This window comes from Scomber scombrus, chromosome 14 (assembly GCF_963691925.1).
Source record: "Scomber scombrus chromosome 14, fScoSco1.1, whole genome shotgun sequence".
In the NCBI taxonomy this organism is placed as follows: domain Eukaryota; kingdom Metazoa; phylum Chordata; class Actinopteri; order Scombriformes; family Scombridae; genus Scomber; species Scomber scombrus.
Window position 1 is genome coordinate 5,402,446 of NC_084983.1, and position 14,907 is coordinate 5,417,352.

The 14,907-nt window shown below is 45.9% G+C and overlaps 1 protein-coding gene across 1 annotated transcript in view; it reads right to left on the bottom strand.

The window, feature by feature from the left end:
* The window catches only part of auts2a (activator of transcription and developmental regulator AUTS2 a), a 306,851-nt gene that overhangs the window by 21,825 nt on the left and 270,119 nt on the right, over window positions 1–14,907 (bottom strand). The window contains 1 exon segment of the mRNA XM_062432791.1: window positions 11,793–11,841. Within this exon segment, the coding sequence (XP_062288775.1) occupies window positions 11,793–11,841 (49 nt within the window).

Consider the following 14,907-nt stretch of genomic DNA (forward strand, 5'->3'; position numbering starts at 1 on the left):
TCACTTCTCACCCCGGCAGCATGTGGAAAATCTGCTGCTTTTTTCTGCTTAGACAGGCTGTGGGACCAAAGCGTTTGGACACCTTCCCCTAACCCCCCCCTCCTCATGCCCACCCCCACGCCCCAAAAAACACCATCACTATCTCTTTACATACACATGAGGATGTGGCGGTGGGATCAGTGGCAGCAGAGTGTCTCATTTCCAGCCCCCCCCCCCCTCCCCTCGAGCGATTGCCCCTTTAGAGAACAAATCTTTATATATCCCTGAGAGTGTGAGGTCAGGCTGGAGGAACGTAACGGGAGAAGAGCTGGCTCAGGGACTCGATGACGGGCGTGCGGGCACAGGTGAACACCAGAAGGGGTGGTTTGGATAGCCGGGCCAAGGTGCCAGACTTCTGCTGCCAGGGGCCTGTGCAGGGCAGCCCTCGGGGGGACACTCATTGCCCGCGGCTGACAGATCCTCTGCAGGTTTAGCTGTCATGCCCGGGCTCACTGAGGCTTTGAAATAACAGCAGCGTGTAATGAGGATCAATCCAGTTTCCAGCAATTGGTCAGTGCACATTGTCACAATGGTGTAAAACTACACCGAGAGACAAGGCAGCTGTGGAGCGAGCCAGACCGTTTGACCTCAGACATGTCACATGTACATACACTGGCCGATAGGGCTCCTCACAGGACCTGATAGATCTACTTGTGAGGAGTGAGAGATGGTAGGGGGCCATTCTTTGTGTGTATGCGATTTCCCTAGAGAGACAAACAGAGTGAAGGAGCTGCTAAGAGGCCCACAGTGCCTTATACAAGTCAACTAGCATCTCACTCCCTCAGTCAGCCATGAATCCTCTGTCAGTCCTCTAACAGTCTCTCACAGCAGGGTGCATATTTTATTGATATCACAGTCTAGACAATATATTGAAGACTGGAGGGGAAACGCCACATTGCCAATATCATTAACTGAGTTATTATTTATATAGTTTGGCAGAGTATGTGCTCTCTCTGAGATTGTCCCATCCTTCTAAATCATTGTGTCTGAAGTGTGACCCTAGTGAGTTTTCCTGTAAACAAAACTTTTGTTTACATCCCATGTCCCTCACCAAAATGCATTGCATCTTTTTGGTCTAGCAAATGTATTAGATGTAGTTCTTTTCACATGAAACAGTTTTGAAATTCCATCTTAAAACATCGCTACTCACATTTGCAAGATGTCAATCTTATTCTTCTTGTTGTGGCTTGTTACTGCCACTAAAAGCCTATCAGTGGCAGCAGGAATGTGTGTTGTGTCACTTGTGTGCTTGTCACTGCACCATACAAACGAAACAGGAGCCCACGCATAAAAGCTTTGCTTAATAGTGCTACCAGTGGTTAAGAACTCCACAGGGTATCTTTAAAGGGCGGAAAACGGTCAACAAAGTGCCAGTAGTTTGATGACCACTAATAGCAGCAAGCTGGGAAACATATCAAAGGGCGAGGCAAAGCATTGCTGTACTATAACTGTTTTTAATAACTTCAACCCCCCCCCTGCTCCTGCAATATGAACATTTGACATTTGTGGCTGAAAGGCGCTGCTGCAGTCAGACTATAAATCGTCATCAATTCCCATTTGAGAAAAAAACTGAAACAAAAAAATGCTTAGCATGCAGCTTTGACATAGCTCGGCTCAGCTTCTTTGACTTTTGTTGCCGCTGGAAAAAAGAGCTGTCGTATTCGTGTCTGTTTTGCATTGCAACATTGAGGCTAGTTAATTACTTCTTATACATTAGCAAACTGGGATGTTTTTCAAAAATGTCATCAACATTAGGCGACAGGTTGTACACAGCTTAATGTCCCACAGTAGCACATGCACTACAAAGTCCCACCACAGGGGATCTGAGACAAAGTACGTCCTCTGAAAACGTCCAGAGTACAGGCATCCTTCCAAAACAGTATCTAAAGACTGTGAATTCAAGTCATTTGTCAATTCACCAACCTTTGTTAAGCCTTAACAAAAATAAAAACACAACTCGAGCCTCAGAACACTGAAAATTCAAGCTGCGTGTTAGAACAGCTCGAGCATTTCACAACACAGTGACTGGCATTGCAACATGTGTTTCTTGTCAGTCCTTGTTGCAGCTTTGAGGGGGTGGGGGGGTGGCAATAGACAATGGCCCGTTGAGCTGATAAACTTCAAATGCCGACATGCTTAAATCTCGATTACAGTTGCGTGATCGTAAAAAAAAAAGCCTACACCCGCTCATAAACACCTTATCCTAACGCCCTCTTTTTCTCTAACTCAGTCTAACACACAGGAAATTCCACCAGTCAACAGGTCCAAAGCCACCCTGGTTGAGGTGCATGCCCTGCAGCTCTATGACAGCTGCCTGGATCTGTTCAGTGTTGGCCTGTCCTCCATGACTCCCTGTCAGCCTGTCAGCTAAGCCTGGCGGACTGTACCACACCGGCCCATTGGGGACAGGGGGGAAGTGGTAGCTTTAAATCGTCTAGCTGGCTCCTCTGACTTGATCGATGGCCTCGACTGTCTCCCTTTTTTTTCTTTTGAGACTCACCCAAAGCGGTCAAGGGTGTTGACGCTCCGCTCATCTGTTGTGTCGAATGTAGTAAAACCCTCTTTCTTTCTTCCTCTCTTGCTCCTTCTCTTTGCTCCCCCCTCCTCCTCCCCTCCCTCCCTTCAGCCAGCGGGCAGAGAGTGAGTGTAACTGGCTCGTAGCAATAAGGAGAGTGACAGCTTGAGCTGACACACTGACACCACCATGATTTCACCAGGGAGACAGGCATGGAGCGATGGAAAGAGAAATCTGTCCCCGGAGAGTCATCAGTCTGTGCCTCTTTCGCTCTCTTTCAAATGGGGCCAACTGGTTTTACACACATCCGCACCACACATTCAGGCAGCTTGCAGGGATCAGATTCAATACAGCTTGTGCTGAGTGTTAGAACGATAGAAGAAAAACTCATTCCAGAGGGGTAATAGCTTGAATGCGTGGATCAAATGTCTGAGAATCTGGTGAAGTATCAATTTGCATGTAGCCCTTTTCTCTTCTTAAATCTTCACTGGCCGTTACAGGAGCAGCCGATGTGTCTACGTGCGTGTGTGTGCGAGCGTGTCAAGTGCCGTCTCATTACCCCCTCGCTCAGGTTTCACTGCAGTCGGATTAGCAGGACACCCGGAGCAGAAACAGAGCTGTTAATGGCCGTCTCTCCTCTCCGCACTCATACTTTCATCCCCTTGTATCCCGCTGGCTTGGAAAATGCTGTGTGGTCTTTGCTGATGTGGTGGTAAACGGGGAGATGCAACCAGGCCTAAAGTTCTCACTCTCTTTCTCTCTTGCTCGCCGCCCTCTTTCTGCAGAAACCTCAGTGAAGCCACATCAACATGCTTTTCAAAATAACACCACAAATTAGCTAAGGGCTGTTGGCAGGCTTCACGGTGACGAGCTATGGCTGTGGGACTGCGATACTTGGCGAGGGAGGGTTAGTACAGGGGAGGGTGGTTGGGATTTGAGCTGTTTATTTGAACTGCGCCGTCGTCCAAACAGTCAGCTGCCTCTCTGCTCCCTCGTCAAGCCTCAGAGCTTAAGCTAGGATTGTGGTGGTGGTGGGGAGAGAACAACTTGATATCCCCCTTTGGGCAGCGGCTGCCCTAGGCTTGGGTTACTTTAGGGGAACAATGCGGCCTCTGTCCACGGCCTCCTACTCAGAGTAGACATGGGCTCAGACAGGCTCGCTAGTGTCAGGCATGGCCAGGGGATTCATACATCACAACACCACACACTGCACACTGACTGAGCGCAGGGTTTAGGGGGGGAAAAAGCTTCCAAACACAGCTTCCACAGCTTTGCTTCTAAACGGCCCAGCAGAGCCCCCCAGTCTCAGCCCACTAAGAGCTAAACCAGACGTGCAGGCCGTACCAGTGCAACGGCCTGTTTGCTCTTGGCTTGAAAGGCCTGAAAAAGCAATCCCTTCTGGGATTTTGGTTTTTGTACGACAGTGTTTACAGTAAAACCTGACACGTGGAATAAAGAGGGAATGCTGGAACCCCGAAATCAAATAGCTCCCGCCTGGAGCAGCTTAATCTGTAACAGATGGTGACAGTCCGACGGATGCTGATGGGTTTGGGCAGGCTTCTAAGAACTGTGGCCAACAGCCAGAGATGATGAACCAAAAAGATGGTGATAAAATGGAACATTGTGCAGTTTGTTAGCCTTTGTTTATATCAAATGCACATGCTTTGAAATTTCCCTTTCCAAGATACATATATAACTTTACGCATGCACATCGTCCAACACAAATTAACCGTGTCCACTCCACCCACTCTGCCCGGGAGTCACAGTCTATCACGAGATCACACCCGACACCAGGGGGCAATGTTGCACTACAGGTCTGACAGCCCCCCCATCACAACTAGTATCTGACCCTATGCAGTCAGTAGCCTGTGGAAATATAATGAAATGTGGGTTGAGACAAATGAAAGCCAGGCAATGTGTGCGCAGAGCAGAAACACATGCAAGGGATCTGTGGACTGCTGCTAACAAACCAGGATCCTGCTCTATAGTCCTCTCTAATCTGCCCTGCGGCTCATCAGGGCTTTATTTCTGCCCTGCATATTTATGAGAATCAGAGTGCGAGAAGGGGGAGGAAAAAAGAAAAAAGGAAAAAGGAAAAAAAAGAAAAGATAACCTTTTCTCTTGTGGGAGCAATTAAAGCCTTGCTTTCATCAATCCTGATCAGAGGTCTCATTCTCTTTTCTCTCTCAGCTTTTTGTGTCTTTAAAGGCTGTGTTTACACTCTCACTTCCACTGCACTGACCCTCCTCTGGGTCCACACAAGCGCGGATAGGGAAACAGAACATCCGACCTCCTCTATTTAAAAAAAAAACAAACAAAAAACCACATGCTGTAAGCCACCGGTAAAGTCTGATTCTAAGCTTCTATATGTGCAATACTCTCTGTGACAGTTGAGCATTCCAGAGATTACATTTATCATTTATTTGATGTAGACCATGATGTCTGAACATGATGGCAATACCCTGCAGTTTCAGAAGGATCCAACAAATGCTTTAAACAGCTCAAACATTTTTAACAGGGGTGGCCTTGTGGCATTGTTCTATCCGATAAACTCTCCATGACCATATAATCCAAGATGGATGGTTTCTCTAAACTTTGAGTTGTCATTCACCCTACTGATCAGAGCTATGCAGTTTTTTTTTCTATTTAAAAGAGACCAAATCCTACTTCATGCTGCTCAAAGCAGCACCAACACCGCTGGGGTGAATCGTTTCACAGTGAACAGTAACATCATAAGCAGGGAATCTTATCCGCTGTGTTAATCCCATCTCCTTTTTAGTACATGTGTCTGCAAATCTGCTATGCTGCATTTCTGGGACAGAGCCCTCAAGTCATTCACCAGAACCAAAATCTGTTCGCTGAAATGACATCATGAGGCAGCGGCGCTTACTTAAAAACACTGAGATTTGGAAAAGGCGGCGAGATGGAAATGGCTGCAGGGGGAAGACCTTGAGAAGGGAAAAAGACTGTCATAGACACACATGGTAGATCATGATAGAAGGGTGAATCATTCCACACCAGCAGTCCCTTGCTGTTATGCATGCGCACATGCACTCGCACACTCATGTGCACATGCACCTCTAAGCCACCATAAGGCCTCATTAAGGAAAGCCTGCTCTCTCTCCCCTCTTTGGCAATGTCACCTCTGCCGCGGGGACCAAAGACTGACACAGGCATAATTGGCTTGAACACACCAACAGTGCACTGGGGATGCCTGGGTCTTGATAAGTGGTGTGTGTGCATGTGTGCGTGTGCGTGTGTGTGTGGAGCTTTGACCCTGTTAATGCTGCACAGTTGGCAGGAGAGTGGCTGATGTCACATTGGATCAGTGGATGCTGGTGATGGTGATGGTGGGAGAAACTCTCCTGGGATGAGGAGACTTGGTGCTTTCGACACCTCCAGCCTCACATCCACTAACACCAGTCTTTGTTCCACTAACCAGACATCTCCCATATAACACGGTGACAACTAAAAAAAGATGATTGCTTCTTTAAAAAAGGAGTTTGGGATTTATATGTATCATGATTGTTCATCTAGTGACTGCAGCTTTCACACTGCCATTCACATAGAAATAAAAATTTGTTTAATAGGAGCTAAAACATGAAAAACTGGAGTTTTACTAATCAGCAAAGACAAAGAAATCTTGTTTCATGTCTACTCATGACCCTCAATATTGTCTTTATAAGCAAAACCAGATTTCTGAGTAAACTGAGCACACTTATATACATTCTTTTCCCTCATCTACACCAATAACAAACATGCCACAGTGCATTACCTCCGAGACCTGATAGAAACAGACATGTACAGTATACAGTTGCTCACCATTTAGTCCTGACTGGCTGCTAAACCGCTGCATATCTCAGTGTGGCAGACGCAGGGGGGCCAAGCAGGAAAACTAAGGCCTTTCACTTTGATCTCTGGAGTGCAGCCCATTTAAATGTTTGTGTTTGAGATGTAGACCTTTAATTTTGGCCTGATGGGTTCCAGGCTCTTTGGGTTAAGCATGGCATGTCGGATATAGGATTGTGTACACAGTCTCCCGCCAGGTCTCCTGGTGCTGAAATAAGTGCATTAAGATGGATGGATTTACTTAGTCTCTAACCTCAAGACTTGAGGGAACAAACTCTGAATGACCTCTTTGTGTTGCATGGAGGGGAAAAAGGATGAAGACCGGCCCACACTGCTCTATGTGTGTGTGTGTGTTTGTTTCTTCAGCACCCAACAAGACCCATTCACAGCATCCCCTCAAAACTGATCCTCAATAAACAAACTTCTACAGAGGGAGAACCGACTAGTCTCACATACAGCATTCAACCGACTGCGCTGTGTGCCAAAAATGACATATTTTACATCTGATCACATATGTTATGATTGCAACAGGTGACTTTGGTGGGATAAAAAATGAATTATTTATGATTAAGTTGATTCGCTGCATGAAGCAAACTAAACATTTTTCACATTTTCTATTAAAGTTGTGACAGAAAAAAATCTGTTCACATGTTAAAAATTGCAAATCCTACTCATAAGGCGGAAAAAAAGACTTCCTCGAAGGAAAGCAAGAAGTCTGACAGGCTGAGATCAGGACCAATAAACTATGATCAATTCTAAACTGATGAGTGAGTGATTTTGAAATATGAACATCTGGAAATGTTGCCATATTTCTCAGCCTACAGACAGACACAGCCTGTGTGAGCTGTAGACATGGGGGCCGAGCCATTGTTTGCAACAGCCAGGCAGTAAATCAGCCGGTGCTACCCTTGATTTGTTAACCTTTGTTTGGCTGTGTCAGCAGATGAAGCATGGCTAGAGCGGCCCCTTTCATGGCCATGAAATACAGCCTCTTTCTCTGTAGTTGCAGCCATGGAGAGAAGTGGGGGGTGAGGGCTGGTGGGGGGCTTCCCTCTGTGCAGCACAGGATATTGAGCTTCCTTTACCCCTTAGAGATACATTAAATGCTCCTAGCAGGGGACGGGAAGGGGAGGGGGGGGGGCAGTAGAAGCAAAGACCGCTGGGGAAACGGCTGGAATCTGCTTCAGTGATGCATCATTTAGACTGAAATCCTTCAGATCCCCTGTCTTATTTCTCAAAACATACACGCTTATTAAATATCAAAAAAGAGGGCATTTTGATTCGAGTTGAGCTTGTGTTTGAGCCGCAGCAACAACAATGCTTCATTCCAGCAGTTAAGTGTGCAGGGAGGGGGCAATGACCCCTTAATGACCTCTCAGCTCCCTGGTAGGGAAAAAGAGACCGTCCTTGACTTTAGCCGTTCTTCAGAAGGCACAAAAGGCCAATGGTAGTCAGGTCATCTTTCCACTGCGCATCAGGTCAAGTTCCACAGGCAGCCCTGATTTCTTGACACACAAACCCACACAGACGGCAGAGGTCAGCATGAGGGCAGTGCAGGGAGCCTGGGGCAGTAAACCAACACTGGTGCTGTGAAAGGCCAACCTTCTCTTTCCAGTCCACTGAATGAGTTAGGGAGCTGCCTGGGTGATTTGTGGCGTGATTGCTGCTCTCTATATCACTTGAGATTACAGCAGGTGGCGGCCCGCAGCCTGGAAGTACACACAGCTCTATCACCAGTCCTCCCTCTCAGGAAACAGAGAGAAAATGAGGCGGAGAGAGAAAAAGAAGCCCTCGGCTCCCTCCCACACAGTGGTAATACGCTCGCAGGCAATTTTACTGCCAGCAGAGCTCTCTATGACAATCCAGGGAGCTCTTCAGCTCTGATATCTGCCACAAAAGTTCACCTCCACTTTTCTCTTTCCACTATTTTTTTAAACAATGCCATCAGCGCCGCAAATTACACCTTCCACATCGCACATTATTCTCTCCCCCGGTGACAGACGCACTCAAGCCTGACACACTTCACCGGCGGCGCTCTTCACGCTGGCGTCAGCCCTGGGTCTCGCTGTAGCACCGCTTCATTTTCACATTAACTCCAGTAAAGCATGGTGAACTCAGCGCTGTGCTGAGGGGTGGGGGTGGGGGGGCTGAGAATCACTACACTGTGCACTTCAATTCACCCCCGCAACTGAACTCGGTCTCACATCGTAGACACAGCTGCAGGAGATGTCTCACCAGGGACTCGCTTCACCAATATATCAACCAGATGAATGTTTTAAAAAATAAATCTCCTGTGCTCTTTCACTTTTAACTGAAATATTACATGATGAAGTCATTCCTACATGTGACCGTGTTTTTATTCAATTGTGACTTTGATAATGTGTACACAGGCATATTTAAAAATGCTTCAAGATTGGATTACGGTTTTATTTTTACTTATTCTTCCATTTTCTATTTTTACAGTTTTAAACCAAACCATAAATTCAATTCTAAATACATTCCAGACTCATCAGTTCACTGATGAGTACATTTTTCTTATAAATGGCACCGCATAGCTTTTTAAATGTCATATAGCATTATCTTCATCTTGCTGCTTGGTCTATGCTCAACAAACAATGCAGAGTGAGCCTGGTGTGTGCTCTTTAATGACTGGCTGAGTCTATGTGATGCTTGTGGATTGACAATATCATAAAAGATGGGAATGTAACTGGGTGACAGGAAGGGATGATGGCCCTGGGACACAGCTTTAATCATTTGATAGATCTGTCTGCAGGCTTTTGTGGTGACACACTGAGCAGGTTTGTCATCATCAGTATGTGTGCAACTCAGCACTTCAATCCACTCCCTGGACAGCAGTCACAGCCTTAATAAGGCTTGGTTACCGATTTCCACCCACGGCAGCTCGAAAAAGCCGCTTATACTTTGGGGAAGTTGTTTTGTGTCACTGGTGGCCGATAGACTACGCCTCAGCTTTTGACTGCTGTTTACTCTCCTGCCGAGCAAATGAATCAGGTTAGCTAGCTGACACCTGCAGGCGCATTGACAGTCGTGGTAATTAGAGCTAACGTTTAATGACTTTTAGTTAATGAAATCCATTCCTGGACAAACTGAACCCAGAGTGAGCAGGAAAGAGGGAGAACAACAGAAAGGGAAGCGGGGAGTAATGGCGACTTTAAGCCCCATGTTAGACAGCTATGAATAGTTGACACAGACGGCCCCGAGGTGAAGCTGACACGAGCCTTGAGACGTCTGAAAACACAAAAGCCGGATTCTCATCAGTTGGATTTTCTTTTTAAAATGCGGTGTAGGTAGGCCTCGGGCGAGAGGAAAGAAAAAAAAAAAAACACACTATGGCTTTTGCAGGAGCATGAAAAATACACTGTAATTATTGAGTAGGTGAGAAGACTGTGAGATTAAAAGATGAGGGACCAGCACTAAGTCTTCAAAGAAACCTGAGGTTGCCCTGGGCTGATTTCTAGTCTTACTGCAGACAAAAAAAAAGCCAACAGTCAGTCATTACCAAAGCGGCACATCAGCAGCTGAATTACAATGGCCTTCTCAGTCCTGAGGTATAGTCAGTGTGTATTACCTTTGTTTCGAGCCGTCACAATGTTATTATAATAACAGATCTGTGGCTGAAATAAGCACTTGGCTCATCTGCAAAGAATCGCATACATACAGTCTGTTATTATATGTCAAATATAGCCTGATTAATACACCGATGACAGCTTTCTCCGGCATTTGGCATGTTTATTTCTCTACCTGACATTTTCTGAACTGTCAGTTAAGCTGTATTTTTAGACCAGTCTATACATTTCAACGCTGCCACTTCACTGTTAACATTTCATTTCTTGTGAATAGTAGGCCTAACTATTCCTTCATTGCGACTGGCCGTTGTTTTGCTTGTGTGAGCTGTTTTCGCTGTCATGGCCTGTCATTTTTTAGCCCTATTCAGGTCCCTAATGCACTATAAGCATTTTATGTGTGCCAGCAAGAAAACACACACACATACATGCACACCGTCAAACAAATGCACCTGCCTCTGGGCAAACATTGACACTCATTGTCCCACAAGAGAGCCTCTCTTGCTATTTTTTGTCCGAGTTGTTGCTTGTTCTGGGGTTTGGTTGCATTAGAGTGCTGGTAATCCCCTCCGACCAAAATCCTCCCAACTCTTTTAATCTCAACACCACCCTCCATAAAAATACCAGAGGTCCCTGTTCTCCCTGCACCTGGATTCTTTTACTCGCCTTTTGCAATAGGCATTAGCATATGGCAGGAGAGGAGTGCAGGGGGAGGGAGACGGAGATGGTAAAAGGGAAGAAAAGAGGATATATTTAAATGGAAATAGGGGCCAAGAAAGTGGACTATCATGCAGCAGGGAGAAAGCGTATTTTGTGTACTGTTTCCCCGGTCAGGTCCTTTCATGGAGGGGGAGAGAGGGCGGCCCTCTGTTGATTTAGGCTGCACAAAGGGGGCCTTAATCCTTTCAAGGGAACCAAATCAGTCCACAGAGGAGCACGTTCAAAAGGAAACCTCCCTGTCAAGCATGGCCATTGAGCCCCCCCCCACCCTCCAATGGATGCCACAAATCAAGCCCTGAAGGGAATCAAAGGCCAGAATGTGGGAAATGTGTTTGGAGGTCTGTGCGGAGTAAAGTGCAGGACTCGGCCCAGTTACTGCCACAGCCCTGAAGGGGTCATAACCCTCGTATCCAAGCCTCCCTCCTGCCCTGCATGGTAACTCCCCCCCATTACAGAGGAATGTCCATTCACGCGGGGCACCTCCATTATCCCTGAGCCGGAGAAAATGGGTCTGCTTTTAACAGCAAATTAGTGACTTGATAATGAGGTCACATGTGGTGTTGGCACACTGAGGCCATAAACAGATGCCTTTCCTGCCCTCACTTCATTCCCTGCCGCATTAGTACATCCTCCTCCTCCTCCTCCTCTGGCTGCAGTACAATTCCTGCCACATTTCAGCACATTTTGCAACAAAGGGTCACCAAAAAAGCACAATGTTCAACACTTTTTCGTGTCACGATGATGTCATGATGATGCATGACACAACGTTTTCACATCTTAATGATTCCTTCCAATGAAATACTGACAGAGAGACATTTTATTTCATGCCTATGTGCAGAGAAAACACTGAGCGATATTTCACATTATGCACCTGAAACATTTGGATCACTTATCTGTTAATCTGATGCATTATTATTGCTGCCGCTGCATTATTTGAAATGACCAAACAAATATGACAACCGCTGCACAGGGACAACGCATACCAATTTCGACATAGTAATGAAATCAGGAGGACGGCAATACACCTGCGCATCTAATATTGACACTTCAGCGGTGTACAAATATAAGATGAAAAATATCTTTACCTTTAATTGAAGCTGTGTTGAAAAATTTCTCGGAGCCGGCATCTGAGACCTGGAAAAGAGGAAAATACAATGAGGGAAATATCACAATGAAGTGCAAAACCTGAATATAACATTATATCCACCAAAATGTCCAAATGTGCTCCTAAACAACATTTCTGGTGTCAGTTAAGAGAAGTGGACCACTGTCATGATAAATTATGACACTTCAGTCACCTTAAAGAAGATCTTGCTCCTCCTGGCTAGACTTATTAAATTTGGATTTAATATAAATATCCGACACTCTGTTATTGGTCTATTCTCTCAATTTTACTGACACAAACTTCAAGTTCACATCTCACAACATTTAAGCCAATACACACCCAGTGTCCACACCCCGTCACGCCTAAATCATGTCCACAACTATTGAGTTAACCTGAACATCATGATCAACACTTGATTTTGCGACTGAGACAAAACAAGTGCTCTTCACTTTCAGGCCACTTGATGGCACTGTTGCTCTGTAACAAAACAGCTCCATCCCTTCTCCCAGCCTCCCCAGCAGGATAAACTGAGCAGTGATGGATTTAAATTTTAACTGGATAAAAAAAACGTATAAAGGTTTTTAAAAAAAACACCAAGTCACAGATGAATTGTATTTTTAACTGAGACATTTGGGTGAAAAATGATGACATTCCAAAGTGAATACAGGTTACAAGGACAGGGAAGAAACAGGACAACATCCACTGAACTGCACTGCACATGGGAAGAAGACTGACAGGTTTCTCTGAATAAATCTCTGATAACTGGCTGTGTGGGTTTACCCGCTTCTCAGTTATTTAATGAGAAATTCTGCACAACACCACACACTAGCCAGCCCCTGTACACCTACATTTTCTTGTCTTGTAACAACCTTAATGACAGGAAGACTCAATATCCGCGACCATTGACAGCTTAGTTGTATGCGCACTCATGTCTGTTATCCCCACACATCTGTTATTAATGCTGCAGGAGAAGCTTCTTATTGGAATAACACAATTAGAATAAAAACAGGAAACAGTGCCAATGAATAAACTAAACAGTTGGTTTATTGTTAGACATAAAACCTTGTCATAAATCAGGCATTCATTCACTGACAGAATGTAAACAATGAAAGGCGCACAATAAATGACAGCAGAATAGGTGGCATGACAATGGTAACTATTATAAAGAAAATGCACTCAGACCATTACGCACACGCTCACACACAATGATAAATAATAATAATAAAAACTTGGATTATAATAATAGGCTGGCGCGCATACCTTTGATGTGGTAAGGTTTAGTAAGAAGGCAAATAAGTCAGGATATTACTTTCGCGGTCTGGTAAATATGGCCCCGTTTCACATTCTGCTTTTCAAATAATATAATCCACACAAGAGGCGGCGAAGTCTACTCCGTTTAAATTGGGGACAGCCATGCGGAGAGAAGAAGCCTTTCCAAGAAAAAAAAAATCCAAAGCCTCTCACAAAGCTACTGCGCCGTTTGGACAAAGGGAACCATGTGTCTCACACAGCACAGACGAAAAGAGAGAGACAGGGGGGAAAAATCCCTTGATACACCTTTTTTTCCTTATATGGGACACAAGGTGAGGTTTTTTTTAATGCACGTATATTCTCCTGTCGGAAATATCCGTGAGAGGTAACCAAACAGGATCCGGGTGGGTTTGTGTGTTGGTGCGCCGAGAGGGGCTGCGTCCGACGGAGCAAACCAATCCAACAAAAGCGCACGGCCAGTTTTCCTCTGTGGAGACGTGGAAAGAGGCAAATCACACCAAAAAATCACAAGGTATAAGCCCGATGTTGCTGTGTGTTCACTTGCAAAGCCTGTCTGCCGTGATCTCTCTGACGGATCCCGACCATGGGCACACAAGAGCCTCTCCCCATCCGCTCCCAAGCACCAGACAAACTCCCATTCATCCAGCGACTGACTGCCTGAGTGCTGCTGCTGCTGCCTTCACGGTCAGGTCCTCCCACTTCCTGATTTCCAGGCGGACTTGGATTCAACCTCAGTCGTGCTCCCTCAGAAGACAAACACACTCGTGTTTTTTGAGCTTCCGAAATTCTTGGAGCCGGATAGCAGAGGCGCACGTCTGCGCTTTACCTTTTGCATAAATGGCGCGCAAAAGGAGGGACGGCAGCGCACCATAGCCAGATAAGGAGGCAGGGAGAGTGAGGGAGAGCGAGAGTGTGTGTGTGAGAGAGAGAGAGAGAGAGAGAGAGAGAGAGAGAGAGAGAGAGAGAGAACGAACAAGAAGGAAGAGGAGAAAGGAAGGAGGGAGGGGAGAGCTGAGGCAGAAAGATATTCTTTCTTTCACTCTCTACTGAGTGAGATGATGTCAGCCGCTAATGAATTCCCCAGTAGGGTGCTGCTACCGTGAGGGGAAGAAAAACAAAACGCTCCTTTATGAGCAGCATGCATCTCCACGCAGCCCACAGGCGCTGTCTTCCAGTTGGATCAACTCCCACTCCACTGGCCTGAAGGGAGGTCAGCTGGTAATAGAAAAGCCACTTTGGGTCATTCAGCCTTCAATTTGAGCTCTGACTTCTCTTGGTCTACCCTTGACAGACCTATAACCTAACCAGCTTCCACCCCTGACACTGCAGACATAAATCATGACCACCAACTTTATAATTATGTGATAACTTTATTACATAGAGGGATCTTGCTGGAAAGGGCCACTGTGTAGCTGCTTCCCAGCATTGATGCATTTAGAAGGAATCACACAGATTTAATGTGGGACACTATCCTGTCAATATTCACACTGCAGGCCTGAAAGTAATGTTTACCTGACAGGCAACAACTCTCACCCTCTTTTGCCTCCATTACTGACACATGTGAATCCTAATCTAATGCTGGACATTCTTGGGAAATCCTCTTAATAGTGCCAACCCTTGCATCCTATAGCTCGTCTAATGAGAATTAACCCACTGGCTGGGAGGTCAATGGATGTACAATAGAGTCACATTGCAAAGTCTTTCCCTGTCAGCTCAGCCAAAGCAACCACAGAGCAGAAAACAGACTTAGCTCATAGCTGAGATGCTAATCCGTCCCTCGGTAACAGAGAGACCGAGGGTCCGTTGGCTGGGACCGGCCATAC